Source organism: Elgaria multicarinata, chromosome 13 (genome assembly GCF_023053635.1).
Source record: "Elgaria multicarinata webbii isolate HBS135686 ecotype San Diego chromosome 13, rElgMul1.1.pri, whole genome shotgun sequence".
NCBI classification, from domain to species: Eukaryota; Metazoa; Chordata; class Lepidosauria; order Squamata; family Anguidae; genus Elgaria; species Elgaria multicarinata.
The window spans coordinates 28,195,390-28,217,146 of NC_086183.1; the positions used below are offsets into that span (position 1 = coordinate 28,195,390).

General features: G+C 46.8%; 1 protein-coding gene across 4 annotated transcripts in view; it reads right to left on the reverse strand.

Annotated features, from left to right (window-relative positions):
• The window catches only part of ARHGEF1 (Rho guanine nucleotide exchange factor 1), a 55,383-nt gene that overhangs the window by 27,376 nt on the left and 6,250 nt on the right, over positions 1-21,757 (reverse strand). For 2 of the 4 annotated variants that reach the window (XM_063140573.1, XM_063140572.1), the window contains exons 2-12: positions 16,596-16,699; positions 15,939-16,028; positions 15,639-15,752; positions 15,249-15,350; positions 13,068-13,110; positions 6,675-6,780; positions 5,127-5,267; positions 2,991-3,020; positions 1,588-1,690; positions 1,166-1,259; positions 296-331 (exon numbers count right to left, since the gene is read on the reverse strand). In XM_063140573.1, coding sequence (XP_062996643.1) covers positions 296-331; positions 1,166-1,259; positions 1,588-1,690; positions 2,991-3,020; positions 5,127-5,267; positions 6,675-6,780; positions 13,068-13,110; positions 15,249-15,350; positions 15,639-15,752; positions 15,939-16,028; positions 16,596-16,622 — 886 coding nt within the window. In that variant the 5' untranslated portion in view covers positions 16,623-16,699. Of the gene's footprint in view, positions 1-295; positions 332-1,165; positions 1,260-1,587; positions 1,691-2,990; positions 3,021-3,395; positions 3,574-5,126; positions 5,268-6,674; positions 6,781-13,067; positions 13,111-15,248; positions 15,351-15,638; positions 15,753-15,938; positions 16,029-16,595; positions 16,700-21,757 lie in introns of those variants that run through there. The other 2 variants (XM_063140575.1, XM_063140574.1) reach the window with 2 other exon arrangements.

Sequence of the window (21,757 nt, forward strand, 5' to 3'; positions counted from 1 at the left end):
GACAGATGGACACACAATGAGCAGCCACAGCATGCTAAGAAATTTATCTGATAATGTGATGGGTGTGACGGACTTTTCTAGGGATGTGTGTGATACGTATTAGTATATTATTATGGACAGGGCGAGCGGACAGGTACGTCATTACGTAAAACCATAAATGCAAAAAAGTTAGTGCCTGTTGTTATAATGGGATGGATTAGTTTCATGGGGCTCCCTCCGCAGAGGGACAAGGTGACACGTGGGGCGCCATGCTTGATTGGGGAGTTGGTTTGCGGGAAGGAGGGAGTGCTGGTACCTTCACCCTCAGGTTTGGATTGTCTGTAATCAGAATCTACAAAAAAAAATGCAGGAAAAAGAAGGAAAAATGGAGGAGGAGAAGGACAACTGGATGCGGAAGAGGAAAGTCTAAAATCAGTTCCCTCCCCAAAATACACATGCCTGCATTAAATAAAAGTTCTTCGGGGGCAAAGCGCACACCAGACGTGGCATGCCACTTAGCCTGATCACTGTTTAGTAATGGCTTGTAACATCTGGATTATTTCTTTATCTGCAAATGTACTCTAGGCCCTGATCCTCAAAATCAGCCTTCCTCAACCTGGGGTGCTCCAGATGTGTTGGACTGCATCTCCCAGAATGCCCCAGCCAGCTGGCTGGGGCATTCTGGGAGTTGTAGTCCAACACATCTGGAGCATCCCAGGTTGAGGAAGGCTGCTCAAAATGATAAGAAGGTAACAGGCTAGAGAAGATCCTTCAGGATCCTCTCCAGGTAAACCTGGGGACATGTCATGGCCAGGTAGAGTTGTCAGCCAGCCTCTTTACAAACAGTGAAACGGGAGAGGCTGTTTGCCGTTCAGGTTTGCGTTGACTACCAGCACCGAGACCCAGTTAGAATTAAGCCCTTCTTTTCCCAGAAGGCACGTGTGGCCTCGATCCTTCCCTCTTCGCCTTTGTCTCCCTGTGCTTCTGGACTGTAGGGTGTGGACAAGAGCGGACACACCCTCTTTGTTGGCCTGCCTTTTGGGGGGATTGCACAAAGTTCTTTTCTCTTGGCGTAAATGGATTATATAATCAGAGAATTTAGGATTTGGAGCTAAGTAGCAGGCAAGGAGCCTCCTGGATGTACATTTGCCCATAGGTTTTGCTCCTGTCCCAAATGCATACTTACAGTGGGAGTCACCACGGTTCCAGCGTGATGGGTCCAAAATGCTGCTGAAGCCCTTCTTCTTGGAAGCCTCCTCAGGCTTCTTGGGTACTGAAATCTGGATTAGCAGGAAAGAGGGTTGGTGGAAGGGGGAAGGCAAATTTATCACACACAAAAAACCTTCTAAATATGGGCTCTGCAGGATCGACTCTAGGTAGGTCCCATCTCTGCAAAGTTGAAGCTTTGCTGTCAAAAAACAAAAACAGCGACTTCTGGGAAGTCAATTTTCACATCCAATTCTCAGGGGAGAATTGGGGGAAGGGGGCTAGGGATGGGCACCCCACCCCCCACCATGGCTCTGTAGGGCAATGCCTGGACCTCGTGCGGCATCAGTAGCCCAACCAACCCCACACACACACCTTTCCTGATTTCAAATTTTGACTGACCTTCTTGCGGAAGAAGTTAGCCTTGGACTTCTTGTTATCAGCCGATTTGGTCTTAACCCCCAGGTGCTTCATATATGTCACAATCGCAGTGAAAATGGCAGAGCTAAAGGACCGGGGGGGGGGAGAGAGAGGGGGGGGGAGAAGAAAAAGAAATGGAACGGTTCCAAAAAGAAGCCGGAGAGGTTCAGACGTCCCAAGAGGTAACAGCTTAAACTGCAAAAGGCTTTTGTTAATCCAATCAAGTGTGGCTCAGATCCTTTGCACCCCTGTGCCCACTCACATCTCAACTTCCTGCGACGATGAGGGCCACCACTTTTGTTTTTACCCCTTAGGCCAAGATCCTACACCTCTAAACAGCTGTGGGGCAGACAGACATTCAGCCAATGAAGACCTCATATCAGGGGGGAGAAAGCATGACCTGTCATGTTCTCACCTACCACGCAGTTGTTAAAAGAAGCCCGAGTCCTGCTAGAAAAAGAAGCTGGCAGCTCTGACCCTAACTGGGCACTTCCAGTCAGTGTTTGCGGTTGGCTCTGGGCTCACCTCCAACCCTTCCATTAACCCTCTAACGAGCTAGGAGAGAACCTTTTTACTTCCCCAGGCATTTTAGCATTCTAGTCTTTTAGCTCCGCTGTTTTAAATCTGTATTTTAAATCCCTGTATTGCTGCTAAGTTTTATTCCGGTTGTACTTTTATTTTGTAGTTTTTAGCTTTTATATTGTTTTATGCAGTATTTGTGGTTTAAATGCTTGTGAACCACACAGAGAGCTTCAGCTTCTGGGCAGCACAGAAATGTAATAAACTAACTAACTAACTAACTAACAAATAAAGGCCAGGGACAGGAGAGTCACAAATTCAAGCCTGCTCTACCAACAAGTGTAGGGACTTTATAGAGTAAACCAGAGTGTGTTCCCCAAGGAGAGAGGAAGAACAAGAGGAACAGGGGGCCCCTTCCCCTTCCAAACGTAAGACGCATACAGATAAACAGACAGCAGAGGAAGCAGCAATGATCTTCATCTTTCGCTCCATGGTCAACAATACGCTTTGCGTGCAGAAGTGTTTGATCCTTTGCATCTCCAGTTCAGAAATAAGGCTGAGAAGGATCTTTGCCTGAGACCACGGAGACACAGTGCCAGTTCGGACAGACAGTATTGGGGCTCACTCAGGAGAAGGCAGCTCTTTATGCCTTTAAGACAGACTGGTGCCTTGCGGGGTAAAAGAAACCATGTCCCAGTCGCTCACCCACCCTGCTTCCTGAGCAGCGGTAGAATTAAACTCGCTGCAAGCCCACATCCGGCCGTGCTTCTCACGTGGCACTCAGAAGAGGATGCAGTGGAGAAACGAAACCCCTGTACATCCCACCCTGCCCTGCAACCCTTAACATTGCGCCATCCGTTACGTACCTTTTCTCCTCGTCGGTAGAAATAGTGGGGCTGAAATCGAGAAGAGGAGAAAGAAACTGGATTGTGAAATTCACATTGATTCGCTAGTTATTTTACAGCCCTCGCTTCATCCAAGCTCAGGGTGGTTTACGCGGGGCTCCGGAGTCTGATGGGCGGGAGGCCTGAACTCACACAGCAGGGCTTTCCTGCAAGCGAGGATTTGAACCCGAACCTCCCCAGTCCCACTGCACTGAATTACTTGGGTCGCCTCTCAAGTAACAGAGGAGCCAGCTGGCACCCTCTGAGCAGAAGCTGCTTCCCAACCTAGAGGTGGCTATGTCGCAAAGCACCCTTTCTCTCTCCCTCTCTCTCTCTCTCTCTCTCTCCTTCTTTCTCCCACCCTGCTCCTAGTACGTTTAAACTCACCTGTGCAAAAGCCCCATCTTTGCTTGGTAAAAGAACAACAGTCAAAAGACAAATAAGCATGTTCTGTGGTGTGGGATGCTGAGAAGTGTCTACAGCTGGATCGTAGCTGCTGGACCAAGTGGGATGCAGCAACTGAGCCAGGGAGGGGGTGCAAGAGGAGTTTATACACCCTGCAAGGGTGATGCAATAGGAGGCAATATCCCGGGATGGGTGGAGGACGCCTCTCTCCTTCCTCCCCCCAATCTCCCCCCTCCGACAGCTGGTTCTTATTATCTGGTAGGAACTTGGCAGCAAAGTGGCCCGGGAGGGGGGGAACTGCAGTCTGTCCACCATGGCCACAGCCCTTGTTCCTCAGAGATGAGAGATCAGAGGAAAAGGCGGATTCCTGGCCCTGATCCCAGTGCAAATGGGACAAGGGCCAGGAAACAGAAGCTCAGTTCATGGGAAAAAGGGGCGGAGAAGAGCAGGGCCTCCTTGCTCTGTGATGGATGGAGACGCCGGTCGGGGGGGGGGGGGGAGATCCATTTTCCTAGTTCGGAATGGGAAGCTGAGATGGAACCAGTAGCTGGGCCAGCTGCGGGAGGGGGTTGGTGAAGGTTAACGGTAAGCTGCAGAGGTCCGTTAAGTTTAGATAGGAAGGGAAAGATGTACTAAGCAGGAAGGCCGTTCTGGTTTTGTCGACCAGGCACAAAAGGTCAAAAAGCATATGAGTATGGAATGGACAGATAAATCTTTCTTCCCAGCACAGAAACAGATCAGCCTATTGGTGTTGTCCAAGAATGGGTGCAAAGGAGGGAGGGGGACACAGGGGCCCTAAGGGGAAAGGCCTCATGTTCAAGGTTCCAGCCTTTGCCATGACGTCCCATTCTATTCCCCAGGTCCCCTGCCTCCTCCAGTTCTTCCCCCAGGATTCAGCCAGGCCAGGGCTCCTGTATCTTTAACAGCTGTATTGAAAAGGGAATTTCAGCAGGTGTCATTTGTATATATGGAGAACCTGGTGAAATTCCCCTCTTCATCACAACAGGAGCCCTGCCCTCTTTTGTATCTGGTCATTCTAGTATAGCTCCTGCAGCTTTAACTGTTGTGATGAAGAGGGAATTCCACCAGGTGTTGCATGCACACGAATGACACCTGCTGACACTTGCTGACACTTGATGTTGTGCAGACTTTATACTGTTAGTTTTACCCTACCCTGTGCCTGCTTACCCTACCCTGTGCCTGTTTGCATTCTCTTCCCCTCCTTATTGTTTTACTATGATTTTATTAGATTGTAAGCCTATGCGGCAGAGTCTTGCTATTTACTGTTTTACTCTGTACAGCACCATGTACATTGATGGTGCTATATAAATAAATAAATAAATAAATAATAATAATAATAATAATAATAATAATGACACTCCCTTTTCTATAAAACTGTTAAAGATACAGGAGCCCTGTCCTCCTTTTCATAGGGTCATCCTGGCCAGTATGCTCCGTCCCTATTGAAATATTGATGAAGTAGTGGAGAGAGATTCCTCTCCTCTTGTGCATGGACGGTGCTGTTTTGACTACGTAAGGAGTGGCACTTGGAGAAGAGTCCACTGAACAGGCTCATTCAGCCAGGGAGGGCAGGCCCAATGGCAGCAGCTTGGGAAGAACCATTTGTCTGGTTTCGAAAGGAGCGGGGAGGAACTTGAATGGGCCGGCCCACTGATCCTGTCTTTGAGGATCAGCAGGCAGATGTTCACTCACTGCATCTCCTCCAGCTTGCCCAGCAGCACCTCCGCCAGCTGTTTCTCCTTGCCATCACGGATGCTCCGGTCCTTGGTCCGATACCCTTCCAACTCAAAAAGCTCTGCCTCTCCTGGAGTCATGCCCATCTTCCTTTTCTCCCTGCAGGAATCAAAGAAGGAGGCCATTGGGACGCTCTCTCCCTATAAACACATGCCCTGGAGTTAAAACAAGTCAGGGGAACTGCAGAACGTCTGCCCTGCTGTCTCCCCAGCAGACATGCTTGGGCCCAATAGACATCCTCAGTCCCTCCTAAAGCCAGTGATTCTCAGCCCCCCCCCCCCCCCCCAGTGTTGCCGAGAGCTTTACAGACCCTCAATGAGAAACTCAGCAATGGCGGACAGGCTGCCTTGAACAAAAAAGCCTCAGAAATAGCTGCTCAGTCTGAGCAACTCATTAGTTACATTCATATTTAATGCTAAACCATGGTTTATGTTAACCATGGCTTGCTGCTTTAGCCAGAAATTGTCTTGCAGATGAACAACCCACAGCAGCTTGGTTTCGTTCTCTCCTGTGCATTTTGCCAGCTTTCAAAGCAGTTTCATTCTCAGACTGCTCTTGCTGGGCTTGCCTCTCTTTCACAGTGGACAGCAGCACAAGTGAGTGAAGGATAAGTGGCAATTCTGGGTTCAGACATCACGACAAGCCATGGTTTAGCCAAGCTAGACTTTGTAAGCCCACAGCAAATCATACCTTCCATTTGGTTAACAAATCATGGTTTGCTTACAGGGATTTGCTTGGACGCAAGAACAAGCCAGATTTTAACATACTTTACACATGACAAACCATAGTTTCATTAACAATGGTTGTTGTTACATGCAAACCCAGAACTATAGGATGTTAACCATGAATAACCCATGAAAAGAATCCATGGTTTGTGAATTATGGGTTGTTTAAACCATGGATTGTCATTATATGTGAACCTAGAATCATGGGTTGTTTCGCCAGGCTACAGAGGCAGTGGGCAACAGCGGTAAAAAACAACCACCACCTCTTTATGTGCCATTACTGCAGCGCTGCAAAGGCAGTTGGGATACAGGGAGTAACTGGGCGAAGGAAGAGGTAAATAAGCAACCCAGGGACTAGGGAAACAAACAATGGTTTGTTTGATCATTTGCCAAATAAACTCTGGGTAAGACAACAAACCATGGTTTAAATAAACCATGTCTTAGCAGTACTTGTAAATGACACCTCAGGACATTGCCCAAGCACTTCCCCCCTCTGAGCCCAACCCAATTGAGTATGACTATGGGCCAGCTGCTGGCTTATCCAATTCTTGTTTGCTGCTCTAGAACTGAACCCCTGCCCTGTTTTGACCTCCATGCTGGCTTCTGGCCCGCTTCAGCTAATATGGCCTACTCCTTGGGGAACCAAAGCCTAGCCATCACTATACTAAGACTTTCCCAAATATCACTGTTAAATGCCAGCCGTCTCAAACCCTAGCCCTTCCTGACTTCTGCCCAGTCCCTCCCTGCTCCAGCCACTTCCTCAGAGGCCCAGGATCCAGACCTGAAGTCCTCCAGCTGACGGGCAATCTCTGATTCTTGGAAAGCTTGGATTTCTTGCAAGTATTTCCGCTGCTGATCATCAGGAAGAAGTTCAGGCCTGTTTCGGTCTGCAAGAAGGAGAAGAGAAGGGCCCTAAACCAGGGGTGTTGAAACTCTTTCACGCGGGGGCCGGATACCATTTCAGAGAAGATCTCGGGGGCCGCAGGGCCAAAGTACAAAACATACCAGCATATTTTTGCTTAAAAGTTCTTACTGTAAGTAACTATGTCACAGGAGAGACATTGCAACCTTTTACCAGCGAAAGCTGGGAAACCATCAAAAAATCAGTGGAGAGGGAAAAGGGACACCTGGCCTGGATTTCGGCGACCTGCCTGACATTCCGCATTCCTGCCCTAAGCTTTTAAGCATGTTGTAGAACTAGACATGGAGTCATAGGAGGCTTTGGAAAACAAGAGGCAAAGCTGCTTTCACAACCCAAGGCAAGTTCTGCAAGGCAGGAGAATTCTCGTTGAAACGCCAGTTGTTTTGCCCCATCAGGGGTGAGCATATTACCCCAACATTAAAATCACTCCACTGGCTGCCAATTAGTTTCCGGGCAAAGTACAAAGTGTTGGTTTAAAGCCCTACATGGTTTGGGTCCAGGTTACTCGCGGGGTCGCCTTCTCCCGTACAATCTGCCCCGCACACTCAAGTCCTCTGGAGAGAACTTACTTCAGTCAGCCAAAACTAGGCTGACAACTGTTACCCAGAGGACCTTTTCTTCTGTCGCCCCCAGACTGCGGAATGGCCTGCCGGAGGAGATTCGTCAACTTAATTCTCTCTCCAAGTTAAAGACAGCTACAAAGACTAGCCTCTTCCGGCAGACCAAGAATTTTAAGATGTCTTCATTGTTTTTTTGATAGTGTATTGGTTTTATATGCTCTTTTAATTAACTTGATGCATTTGATTTATATTGTATTGTACTAATGTTGTTCCCCACGTCCATCCAAACGGAGAAATATCATCATCATCATCTCTAGGTATCTTCATCCTAGCAAATCCCCAGACACTCAAGCAGTCAAAATTACAAGTTGCATTCTTCTCTAGGGAGACACAAGAATGTGGAATCCTGTATTTTAAAAAGTCTGTCAGGAAGACACATTATTGTAAGCTTAGCAATATGAGCATAAGATGCAAATTCATATGTTCAAATCTGCATATGTCTGTGCAAAGCATTTTTAAAAGAATTTAAAAGGGAGTACCAACAGGAAACATAATAAGAAACTGTGAGGCAGGTAGAGAAATTGAGGCGTCATGAGAATTAGAATAGAAGGTGGCTTTTCCTTAATATTAAATAACAATTTAGCATGCATACAGCATGTTAGAATGTCCAACATGTGTCACATACATTATCTCAGTCATTCTTGCAACAACCTTGTAAGGTAGATCAGTATTATCCCCAGCTTGCAGATGAATGGGGTGGTAGGGCTGATGCAGTAGGGCTGACGCACTATGACTTTAGCTTAGAATCACAGAATAGTAGAGTTGGAAGGGGCCTACAAGGCCATCAAGACCAACCCCTTTTCAATACAGGAATGATTGCACCTTAAAGCATCCCTGATAAGATGGCTGTCCAGCTTGCCTAAACAAATTCATGACTGAGGCAAAATTGGGATCTAGGACGCCCTGGCTCATAGTTCAGTCTCTCAACCATTACACTACAGCAGCTCAGGAGGCCGAGTTAGCATACTGTCTTTCATGTACAATCTGCCTACTAGCACGTTGCTGTTTTTTAAATAATTCTTGCTACTTGTTAGAAATACAATAGGTGTGAAAAGATGCAGGCCCAGAAAGCTGCAGGCTGTAAGAAGTTATGAGAACTAGAAACTTGGGGTGTGGTGGGTGTTAAAAGTGAAACGCAGGATCCTCAAAATTCTAGCAGATCCAACACTCAAGTCTTTAGCACGTGGCAAAGGGTGCGACCATGCAGAATTTAGCCCCTCCTTCCCGACGGCATCATGACCACAATTTCCTCCTGCTGCCAGCAACTCCACACTAAAGTCACATCTGTGCTTGCCGCAAGAGTGTCCCAGAAACTCTCCCAAACCCAAGTTGCTCCGTGCTTCCTTTCATGGTTTGCCTCCTTGAAGTCCAGAGGGGAATTCTTGTTGCTATATTTGTACTAAAGCAAAAAAGAAAACAAAAAAGGAAAAAAGGGCACCACACAAACTCAGAATAAACCACCCCAGAGCTCCCCGCAGCTGTCTTGGCAGCTGGCCTGCAAGATAAACAAAAGGGACCGGCCTGCAGCACCGACTGAAAAACTGCTGGAGGGGGGATTTGGAGGCCGTTCCAAGGGGAGGTATCTCCTCTGTGATTTTGTGCAAACACAGCATCATCCAGGCAAATCGCTTGCAGCTGCTTGGATGCCACTGTGCCCGGCTTGCTGCCAAGATACATCTGAAGGAGAGCAGTTTACTCCGGTAGTACAAGGCAGCCATCTCTGGGGTGGTGCAGCTGTTTATTTCTACGTGGTGCCCTCCACTGGGAAGTGGGGGGGGGGAAGAGTCACAGCTGTTTCTGGGTTTCAGGCAGCTGTTTGCCTGCACAAGGGGCACGACGCAAGGACCTGTTTGCACGCCGAAGGTCCGAAGGATCTCCAGGTGAAAAGGATTGCAAATAGCAAGACTGGGAAACAGCCTCCACCTGTGACCTTAGGGCATCCTTCCCCAATCTGGTGCCTCCTAGCTGCAGTTGCAGGCTGACACATCTGGAGGGCACAAAGTTGGGGAGCACTGCCTTGGAGGCCCACTCACAATCAAGGGATGCAACAATAGATTAGGTGGACCCAGATGTCTGACATAGTGTAACTTATGGCTGCTTTACACATGCAGAAGTGGAAAAGGGATGAACAGAGCACCAACAGCAGCAGCATGGACACACGCCACCCTGAAATGCTGATGAAAAGCCACTGGGGGTGGGTGGGTTATAGTGCGTAGGGGCTGCCCACTCTGCTAGCTAACAGGGACTGGCCGACGAGACCACATTACGCCAGTCCTTTTCCAGCTTCATTGGCTGCCAGTCCAGGTCTGGGCCCAATTCAAAGTGCTGGTATTAACATTTAAAGCCCTAAACGGCTTGGGGCCAGGTTATCTGAAGGAACGCCTCCTCCCATATGTACCTGCCCGGACCCTAAGGTCATCCTCAGAGGTCCTTCTCCGTGAGCCCCTGCCAAAGGAAATGAGGCAGGTGGCTACCAAGAGGAGGGCCTTCTCTGCTGTGGCACCCCGGCTGTGGAACGAGCTCCCTAAGGAGGTTCGCTTGGCACCTACATTATATGCTTTTAGACGCCAGGTGAAGACTTTTTTATTCTCCCAGCATTTTAACAGTCTATAAATAAATTTTAACTTGGTGTTTTAAATTTGTAATTTTGCATTGCTGCTGTTTTTATCTGGTTGAGCTTTTATATTGTATTTTGTACTGTGGTTTTATACTGTTGTTTTATACTTTTAATGTTTTTAATTTTTGTGAACCGCCCAGAGAGCTCCGGCTATTGGGCGGTATAGAAATGCAATAAATAAATAAATAGCATATGGGCTTCATGCATTCAGTACATCTCTGACTGTAGACAATTACATTCCGGATCTTCACCTCCGCATTTGCTTTGACGTTTCTAGTCCTTATGGCTGTGAAGAGAAAGATCAAAGTGTGTGGACAATGCTGGGTGAAATCACAGAAGTGGGTGGCCGGGTTTGCATGATCACAGAGGGAAAATAACCCACAGTGGCTTATTTCCCCTCCCCAAGCGTGCCAGTCAGAAGCTGCTTCATTAGCATAATTACCCTCGCCAGGTGCGGGTTGTCGTGACGTCCAAACCCAGCAAAGGTTGCTGTTGTGTGGTTTACAAACCACCCTGCAACCCATGGCTTGTCATGTGGTGAGGGTAGTTGTGCAAATTAGGCAACTTGCAACTGGCATGAGCAGGGAGGGAAAATAAGCCACAGCGTGCGTGTGTGTGGAACTGGGGACTGACCTAGATTCTTAAGTAACAGGGAGTGACATCTGCGCCATGGACCACCGGCAACAAACGTGTAATTTTTATTGTCTTTATATTAAGCACAGATCTATTATTATTATTATTATTATTATTATTATTATTATTATTATTATTATTATTATATTTATTTATTTATTTATTTATTTATTTATATAGCACCATCAATGTACATGGTGCTGTACAGATAACACAGTAAATAGCAAGACCCTGCCGCATAGGCTTACAATCTAATAAGTTGTAGTAAACAATAAAGAGGGAAGGAGAATGCAAACAGGCACAGGGAAGTGTAAACAGGCACCGGGTAGGGTGAAGCTAACAGTATAGAGTCAGAACAAAGTCAATATTTGAAGGCTATAGGGAAAAGAAAAGTTTTTAGCTGAGTTTTAGAAGCAGTAATTGAGTTTGTAGTTCTCAAGTGATCTGGAAGAGCGTTCCAGGCGTAAGGGGCAGCAGAAGAAAAAGGACGAGAGTTTTCTCTCCGCCATTTCCAAAATCAAAAACCCCACCTGTACTTCTCTTCTTCCTGCCCACCCCCCACCCCGGCTGGCTGTCTAACCACCATGACGAGTTGTGCTGCGGCTTCCTTTCCGAGAACAAGCGAGCACTTCCTAAGGCGGGTGGAATTGGCCAAGCAGTTGGCTGAAACCGGCAAGCGTGGCCACTAGATGGTGCCACGAGGCTGTAGGACCAGCTGCCTAGCTGGCTGTCCGCCGCCACTGCCGCCGCCACCCCTCCTCCCCTCCACCGTGGCAGGAGGAGAGGCTGGGCTACTTTGCTGCTGCATATGAGCTAATCTATTGGCCCGGGCAGCAAGAGACCAGGAGTCCTCCCTGTTACTCTTCAAACCCTTTGACTTCCTGTCTTTCACACAGTTTCACCAGCCGGGTGCACAGTCAACGCCCCCTCCCTGCTCTAGCAAAAGCCAGGAGGGGGAGCTACCATCGAGAGAGATCGCGGAGGTGGGTGGGTGGGTGGGTGGGGAACGAGGGAAAGAGGTGGTGTTGAGGCTTGGATTGTGGCCAACTATCCGGAAAGGTAGCAAAACTGGAGCAGTAACGACAAAGAGACTTGTGGCTCCAAAAAGAGAGACTAAAACACAGTTATTATGCGACAACTTTCGTGAGCTGCAGTGACAAATGTTGGTCAATGCCTGCCCCTCTTTACCACTGACCTTGATCCTATATATGCATTTACTTGGAAGCAAGAAGTCCCTTTGTGATCAATGGTACTGACTCCTAAGAAAGTGTGCATGCGGGGATTTTAGCCCCGAAAACAGCCTTTCTCTGTCTGCCCTGTATTGTGCGAGGAAAAAAAACATAGGCTCTGTGAATTATTGTGCCTTCAAAGCAAAGAGACAGCTGCAAAGAGACACCCACACTTCACTCCTAAATGCAAGACCTTTTGCACTCTCTACAACTTCCACGCCCTCCCCTGCAACTACTCTCAACTTGTCCTGCAGCGCATGCAAGGCTTTGTGTGTTCTCTATGCTTAAAATAAAAGTTTTGAAACCTTCACAAAGAAAAGCTGAATTCTGCAGCCTAGAGATTATCCAAATTAAGACTCACATAATTTATTCCTGCCTCTGCTGGTCATAGGAGGGGTCACAAGCTAATGAGAGCACTGAAGCTAGGGTGACCATATGAAAAGGAGGACAGGGCTCCTGTATCTTTAACAGTTGTATTGAAAAGGGAATTTCAGTAGGTGTCATGTGTACATATGGAGAACCTGGTGAAATTTCCTCTTCATCACACCAGTTAAAGCTGCAGGTGCCCTGCCCGCTTTTAAATCTGGTCACTCTAGTATAGCTCCTGCACTTTAACTGTTGTGATGAAGAGGGAATTTCACCAGGTTCTCCATATATACAAATGATACCTGCTGAAATTCCCTTTTCTATGCAACTGTTAAAGATACAGGAGCCCGGTCCTCCTTTTCATATTGTCACCCTACTGAAGCTCCTTCCTTTTACTGTTTGACCAATGGTAAACCTATCCATCATAGGATGGGTACCTTCCACCCCAGACAACGCCCACACACAGTACATCCCTAAGAGCTAGAAACCTGTTCTTTGAATATAGCAAGCAAACAAAACAGACTACAATGCTGCAGCCTAAGAGCCATAATACTGTATTTGCTTCACCCACCTTACTCCCAGGACATGATTAAAAGATCTATGGGGTGAGGAGGGGGTTGTGTGTGCATAAAACCCAGAAGCAGAATTATGAAAAAAGTGATTAATTTTCATCATACCTAGTCTTTGCAAACTTCATTGGTGCAGAGGACATGAAGCTCTATTCTTTGGGAATCTCTCTCTCTCTCTCTCTCACACACACACACACACCATTAACACTGACTCTTACCTAGCTCGAATTGCACATGTTGTGGAATGGGGACCCTCAGCGGCTGCAGAAGAGATCAGACATAAAGTTTAGAAGAAGCAGATGAAAATACTGTGCCACGAGGAAGCCCTCACAAAGCTAGCCACAGTTTCAGCCACAAAATGTAAGCTACCTGTTCAGAAGCTGTATAACACCCACCCATGCTTATAACACCCGGCACTGGTGTTGTGGTTAATACTGAAATGAAGTTAATGTGGTTACTATTGCAATGAAGGCGCTCATCATGACACTCCCCATAGCCACACCCCCAAGAAGAGTCCCAAAATTCAAGCAGTGGTGCCGATGCATATCAACAAACCAGTTCTAGCAGTTTTCAATCTGTATCAGCTAAAGGGTCTTAATTACCCAATTCAAGGTCAAGACACCCCAAAATACTTTGCAATGCAACAGAGAACAATATATTGTTGCCAGAAAAAGTTCATTTCTCCCCTGCCCACAGCTGCTCTGAGGAATGCAGCTAAGTTTAGAGAGAACAGGGAATTCTGAGAGGGGTGGAAGCCACGTGAATGAGAATGCTGGACCTTTGCTGTGCTGCAGCAAGACAGTTGTTATGTTCTTATGGGAGATGTAGGCTCAGCCAGCCTGTTCCTCTGAGCATACAATAAGATTTTTTTATCCTGCCACCTCACCCCCAATCATTAATAGGAGAGAGCAGAATAGTCCAGGAACAAAGAGAGAAAGAGGAAGGTTATTTTGGCTCAGCTGCCTTAGCGGACTAAGGGATGCTTCAGACCAGCCTCCCCAAAACTGGTGACCTCTCGCCACGTCAGACTACAACTCCCATCATCCCTAGTTTGCTTAGACAGGATAAGGCTTCTTTTCAGGAAAATGCATCAGCACCACACTTCAGTTGTCATGTGTGAGAACTGCACGATGCTAACATCAGGAGAGGCTGTGAGAAAAAGAGGAGACCAACTCTGGTGCTAAAAGAGTTGCTGTGCTGCAGCAAGACAGTTATTATGTTCTTATGGGAGGTGTAGGCTCAGCCGGCCTGTTCCCCTGAGCATACAATAAGAGTTTTCCTTATTTTTCTTATCCAAAATGCAAAAAACGTTCAAAAAATTTTCAACCAAACTTTACAAACAGAGACCGAATGAACACAACGGAGACCGAATGAACACGACTGCGGTCCTATAAAAAATACCTAAAAGGTTTCAAATTGATAATTACTTCAAAAAGTAATTCATTTTGTTGTACAGCTCCTGACGAAGGATCTCCAGATGCGAAACGTTGAGTGTTTGTACATGTTTGGTTGAAAGTTTTTTGAACATGTTTTGCCTTTCGGATAAGAAAAATAAAGGAACCTCTTTTGACATTTCATAGCACCAAAACTAGTCTCTTCTTTTTCTCACAGCCTTTTGGTGGTACTTTCCCCCTCTTTTTACACAACTAACATCAGGAGAGGCCATGAACAGAACTGAGGCCCGGTCTACACAGGCAGCAGAAAGAAGTGCTAAGAAGGCAGAAGAAGGCAGCCATCCTTCAGATTTTACCCTTTGCCAAGTTTTGCAATGCAGTTCTCGCTGTGGTGTAGTGCACTGTTTTATCAGCAGGCACGCTGATGTCATCTGCCCCTCCCCACAGACTTCCATGCTTCATCTAATCTTAGATGCAATCTTCACTGCATATATATTGTGCCCTGTTGTCAAGCAAAGAATTTTGGGGTGGTCTGGTGCTGAATTGGGCAATTGAGAGCCATTAGCTTTACCAAAAGGACCTGCACCTCATGGAGATGAAAACCACAGGAACCGGTATCTGATATCAGGATGAGGGCCTGCACTTCCAACTTTACCACTACATCACTGAGTTCTCGGCTCAAAAAATGTACCATGATGGTATAAAAATGTGTATTTTCAGATAAAATACATTTAGAAGTACATCGATAGGGAGAAAATGTGGATTTTTGTAAGAAAAAACATCCAAAAAAGCATTTTTAAACACATATTTACAATTTTTGTGCACTTTTTTTTTAAAAAAATCATAGATTAATGAAGAAACTTAGGAATGAATACAAGAGGAACTAACATGGTCTAAAGACAGAGTGCTCCCTCCCTCCCTAGCAGTCACCAACTGGTTTAGCAGGGGCAAGCAGGTGGGATCACAAACAACACGATGAAGAGACCTTTCCCAGAGCTCACTCACCCCAGCTTTGTCCAGGAATGTGTGGCAGAATTCCACAAACTGCTTCTTTGCCTCCTTGGGCCCGAGATGAGATAGTATGAGGTCCACATGCAGATAACACAGCTGCAAGAAGGAAAAGGCAGTTAAAAGAGGCACCCGAGAGCTAACATAGGAATGGAAGGGCTGCATCCCTTCTTACCTGGCTTTCCCCATATCCCAAGCCATTCTCCAAGACTAACCAAGCCAGACATTTGTCAGGAAGGGAGGGGAAGAGACCTACGTGCTTACAAAGCCATTCACACAACACTTTCAGCCTTCATCCCTTTCTGAAATGACACCCATGTACATGCCACTGAGCTGAGCACATCCGTTTTTCCTGTTTACACAGACACATGTGTATGCAAAGCTCACCAAGGGGCTGGATTCAAACTGCAACACCACATGTTGTACAAACACCATCAAGTAGGTGGGGTGTGCCGTCAGAAGCTTCAAGTTCTGGAATAAGCAGCTTTGAGCATCTGGGTTCTGGAAGAGAGGGAAGAAAGCCAAGCAGGGAAATCAGAACTGCCTTGTCTTCTCCAGACCACCCTCTTCAACACCTTTGGGTGCTGCACCTGCTTCTTCTATCTCATACCTAGTGTCTTGTTTCCTCCTGCTGTGCCCACCCTTCCTCCCCACATCCAACGCTGGTCCTGCTGACCTCTTACTTACACTTACAGGCTCAATGTCATTTTCAAAGTCTTCATCTTCTGCTCCAATGATCGCCATGGCTGATCCGCCCCGGGCACCCAGTGATGGGTTCTGGCAAGGAAGACACAGGAAGTAGCCAGGGAAGTTCCACCTTATCCCACCAGGATAACCAATAGCTCTGGGTCTCTATCCCTCCCTCCCACAACCCCACGTTCAAATATTTCTCCATACATCCCAAGTGGCAAAGTAGCTCTGAATCCTTTTTCTTCTCCCACCCATCCAAAAAAAAACCCATGAATTTAAGCAAAGAGCCGTATATTCCCTCCCTATCCTGATACAGCCTCTCCCAACTTCATGTCCTCTAGATGTGTTAGACTACAACTCCCATCTTCAGTCACACTGGCTGAGAATGATGGGAGTTGCATTCCGACACATCTGGAGGTTGAGGAAAGCTGTGTATTGCTCTCCCTAAGGAAGAGTTCCGCTGCCTGGCAGCTTCCAGATGCATTGGACTATAAGTCCCATCAGCCCCAGACAGTATGGCCAATGGTTAGGACTGTTGTAGCCTTAAATACCTGAAGGACACCCAGAGGAATTTCTGGGCTTCTGGATTGGGGCAATTTCCCCCCCTTCCAGATCCATTGCCTTCCCACCTTCCCCTGCCAGACAGTTACTCACTCCGTTGTATCCCTCCTCCAGCTCCATTCTGCCCCCTTGGAGTGGGGTGGGGGAACCCCCAGCAACTGGGTCAAGGGGTCCAAGTGTTCCGGATCACCGTATACCTTTAGGTGGCACAGAAAAGGAAAGAAAAATCACCAAGTGGGATTGGGGGAATAACCCCTCTAAAATGTCCCTAGCTTCTTCGTACTCCCAGATTTGGGGTGGGGGGAATGGGCTGCCTATCTCAATGGGGGTGGAGGGCAAGCAGCTGGCAGCCCCAGGGACCAAATCCATACCCCTGAGGGGGTAGAGTTGTTAAATCAAAGGCAAGGAGGTGTGTGTGTATGTGTGTAAGAAGTGATAATTGTAGGATGTGTGAACTGGTTATCTGGGATGGGGCGCAGTGCAGGCCTCCCAATGTCATTGGGAGGCGAATCCGCTCTGGGTTTCATTCAGAACTCTAAAGGAGCCATCCAAGATTCCTGACTGGTTCTGGCTGAAACCCAGAGAGAATTCATTGCCCCACTGGCATTGGAGCCACCAGCCTCCACTGCTGGGGTCGAGAGTTGCCGACACCAACACAATTCCACCCTGAGATCCTTACAAGAGGAAAAAATGCAGGAAAATAATAATAATAATAATGATGATGATGATGATGTAAGTTCCAGACTGCAGGTGGCCAAGGTGGGGGGACGGGACGCTAACATAATGGATTGCTTCCCCAACACCTCCAAAAGAAATAAGATTCCTACTCATCTTATTTTCTACATGGAACCATTTATACATTTGTCTTCAGAAGCATTTGATCATATGAGCTCAGATACAGGCTTATCACCTCAGCGAGAACTAGGCCAAAGACTCAGGGTGTGTGTGTTTGTGATGTGATATATATATATATATATCATATAATACACACACACACACACACACACACACACAAGACAGAAACAGGCAAAAGGGCTTGTGACCTTCCAGCTGTTTTGGCCTACAACTCCCCTTTGTCCCCTTTTCCATTACTACAACTCCCATCAGCCTTAGCCAGCAGAGTGAGTAATGGTGGGAGTTGTATGTCAAAATATGGAGGGCCACCAATTGCCCACCCACGGCCTAGAGGGTGGCATATATTTTGTGGCCCACTCAACTTTAGAGCCTGAGGGATACCAAAGAGTATTTCCCTCAGAGAAGACCTGATTTAGTTTTTCAGGAAAACAAGCTTGTGGTCCCATCTCATCCTCAGGAAGAATATGGCCGGTGTCCGTGTGTGTAAAATGAGTTGGAGAGGGAGATTTCACACAGAGAGAAGTATTCAGGCGACCCAGGCCGTCTCCCTCCAACTCTCCACCCCCCACCCCATTACTCAGAAATTCCTGCACTAGGTGGAGGTACAGCGGGGCATGAATACTGCCTCTGTCACCTACAAAGAGGCCTCAGAGAAACGGTGCCGGCAGGAGGGAAACTCCACACCCCACAGACAGCCTGACTCATAAAAGGGGCACCACTCCAAGAGGCTGGCACTAGGGCAGGGAGGAGTTCGTTTGGGGAAAAATATGGGTCAAAAATCAAAAGCACCCTTTTGCAACAGCCAGGAGAGCTGGAGAACACTTCTCCTTTTCCAACACACACACACACAGAAAAAAGAGACTGAATAACCTGACTGTTGGAGTTTAGACCCAAATACCCATCTATAGTACAAGGTATTCATTTGCCAATAGGTACCATACAGCCCATTGTGGGGAAACAGGTGAGAATCATGGTAATTAAGTGCTCAGCGCTTTGGCGCCTTGTAGTGGAGGAATAGCAAAAGGATGAAAATAATTACTCATTGGGTATTTTGCACTTTGGAGTCCCCTAATGGGAACAATACAAACTACTTTTTAAACAGTCAGCTTTGGAACGTGGCAGAATATCATTCACACAAAATGGGTGAAACCAGATTGTAAAATCCTTTCAGGACTCGTTTACACCAGGCTCATAAACAACCCCTTGCTTAGCCACCTCGAACAGGCAGGAATTTCCTCCAAGTGACAACATAAACAAACTTAAATGTGTCCCCTTTTAGGCCACAAATGGCTAATAAGAGAGAGAGGGAGAGAGGGAGAAACAGGGCAGGATATAAATGTTTTAATAATTTTTTTAATAAATAAATGTTGAGGACTAGTAGCTTCAGAACAGTTATTTGCAATGCTAATCATTAAGATCACTTTCAAGCTAGTTTCACCAACAGAGCTGTCCATCCAAGGGCATACTATCCTGGACTCTGTCACGTTTGAACAGCTGCTCCCAAAAAACAGAAATTCAATACAGTTACACATTTTCCCATCACCCTTTCTCTACGCTGGAAAAAATTTGGAGTAAAGTTGAACTTCTATTTCTATCTAGTTAAGGAGTGCATCCTTCCCCAACTTTGTGACCATATATGTTAGACTTCAAATCCTATCATGCTGGTTGGGGATGGGAGTTGTAATCCAAAAAATCTGGAAAGGTTGGAATATGGATCATGACCCAGCTTTCAAATACGTTCCTTAGTGTTCCACGTACTTTTCTGAGGCTAGTACAGAAAAGGCCTAGCATCACAGGGCTGTGAAGGCTATTTTAGCAGGAAAATGTGGTTTTACGTACTATACATTAAGCAAATTAATTAATCAAGTAAGAGAAACCACAGAGCAGAAATATCAAGCATACGCGGAAACCAGCAGCGTGGTGGAGGACTTCGATAGCAATGTGGGAAGAGGGAGTCTGCCAACTTTAAAGACAAAAACAGACATCAAACTGTAGGAAATAGTGAGAAAATGAAGAAGCTGGAGATGTGGTAATTATGTAAGGGCAGCAAAATATGTTTTTTATTTTTTTCGGTAATTCCATTTCACACACACCCTCAGAAGTACTTTAATTTGTTCTTAATGGCTTGGAAGGGGCCGTCTGGTTAGATGTTTGTATATAAATGTTTTTTAATATTACGTACAATATTGTATTTTTAAAACGGGCCACAGAGCTTGGCTAGAGGGTCGCATAGAAATGTAATAGATTAAATGAATGAAAAATCCTTTGCTCATCTGTTAAGCATACTAGACGGTCCTGGACAATTCACTGTGCCTAACCCACCTTACAAGGCTGTGGTGCACAAGAGACAAAATAAAAAATAGATTGCACGTGATGATGAGGTGGAGGAGGAAGACCAGGAGGAGGAGGAGAGATATGAAAAGGAAAAGGAGGAGGAATGGCTAAATCAGCTGTGCAGTGATTCAAGTTCTTCTGCAGCCCAATTATAGGGGCAGAGAGAGGAAAAATGCAGAAAAAGCAATTATAGGTGCAGGAAAATTGCTTAACAAGATGGAACTGCTTACAAGGTGGAGTCCGTGTCTGCAGCTGGAGGGTCACTGGCTCTAGGAATATGGGAGCAACTCACAATACGTCCTTTTCTACTTTCCTAGTTTAATAGAAAAGCTCCAGAGTGAGATGAACAAGCTCCTAGTCCCTTATAGCTCCACACTTTTGCCTGTTCCCGGCTTCACAGCCGCTACTGACTGCCGGTGGACCAAGATTACAGACAGGAAGTGAAGCCACGACGCCAGCCCACACCCCTCTCCCTGTTTTCCTTAGTTGCCTCCCCAAAAATGGGGGGTGGGGAATGCTGGAAAAGCCCCACACCGGGGCACCTGTGTCCCTTTCTTGGGGTTTTCCCCTTCCTTCTGAAATAAAGGGCCAGATTTTGGTGCAGCTGGATTCTGAAACAAAAGGAGAGGCCCAGAATATATACGAAGAGCGCCAATTTCCTGGAGGAGGAAGTGATGCAAGGGTAGCCACCACAGACATATAAATACACACACACACACACACACACACACACACACACACACACACACACACTCCTGCTATCTCAAGAGGTTACATCACCTTTGGGACGCGGGCCAAATTTTGCAGGTTCAGGAGGCAACATTATAAGAAGCGTCCTGCTGGATGAGACCAAAGGTTTGCCCAGGGCAGTACTCCGTTTCCAATGGTGGACAGCAGGATGCCTCCCAGAAGCTCACAGACAGCACCATCCCAGTCATGGGCCCCGGAAACTGGTACTGAGAGATAGGCTGTCTCTGATACTACAGGCTTCCTTTCACAGTTACAGCTTACAGCTTTGGTTGGGCTTGTCCTCCTTGAACTTTGAGCTCCATCCGACAAGCGTTTTATTGCACACTTGTTCCTGGGCACTCACGGAGTTTGCTCAGGTCCCTCACATGACGTTGTCTGCCTCCTGCGCCCCTTCCGGCCTTTCTTGCGCGACAAAAAATACCCTCATTAAGTCCGATTTTTTAAAAACTCTGAATCGCTGCTCTCTCCTGCTGTGTGCAGGAAAAGCAGCGCCATTAGAACAGCCAACTCAATGGGCCTCGTGCTCGTTCTGTACTTCCTCTTTTGAAAACGGAAGTAACCGAGGAACAAAAACACGGGCTGAGAAGCGAAGGTAGGGAGCATGTTAACCCCTGGTGTGATGGAGCTTTTTGTCTAGCATGCTGTGGGGAGTAGAGCCCTCTAAGGCAGCATTCACATCTTTTGGCAGTGTTTCATAGATCGCTGGTGGGCCAATGGTAGATTGGGATCTAGAAAGGGGATTTGTAGTTGATCAGCAAGTGCCATTTTTAGGCCTAAATGGGATAGTTAGAATCCCTGATCTGTAATGAGTTGTAAATTTTTACTTTTGCATGCAGGTCACCCCAGTATACAGCAAATGGAGGGCTCCATTTTGTGTCCCAGATCTGTCACAAATACGTTTAGTTCAACCTTCCCCAAGCTGGTGCTCTCCAGATCTTCTAGACTTCAACTCCCATCAGCCCTACCCAGCACCACCAATGATTGAGAATCCTGGGACTTACAGTCCAAAACATCTGGAAAGTGCCAAGTTGGTTCTTCTACATTCCTCGCCCCCAATATGTGCCACTTTCTGTCCCTTGGCTATATCAGCCAATACCTCCCTATTTTAGGGAAAAGTTCCATCTTCTATCACAGCTCAAGGCTCTGATGGGGGCCTTCCCAGTCCCAAAACACAGCCCCCCTCCTTGCCCTAGTAGACTTCTTCATCCTAATGAGAATTGCAGGAACAGTCACGTCCTCTCCTGCCCCCTTAGCATCCCCTCTCAAATTCCTCTTCCAGCTGTTTGGTTGAGGAAAGGGGGAGGAGGAAGAAGACA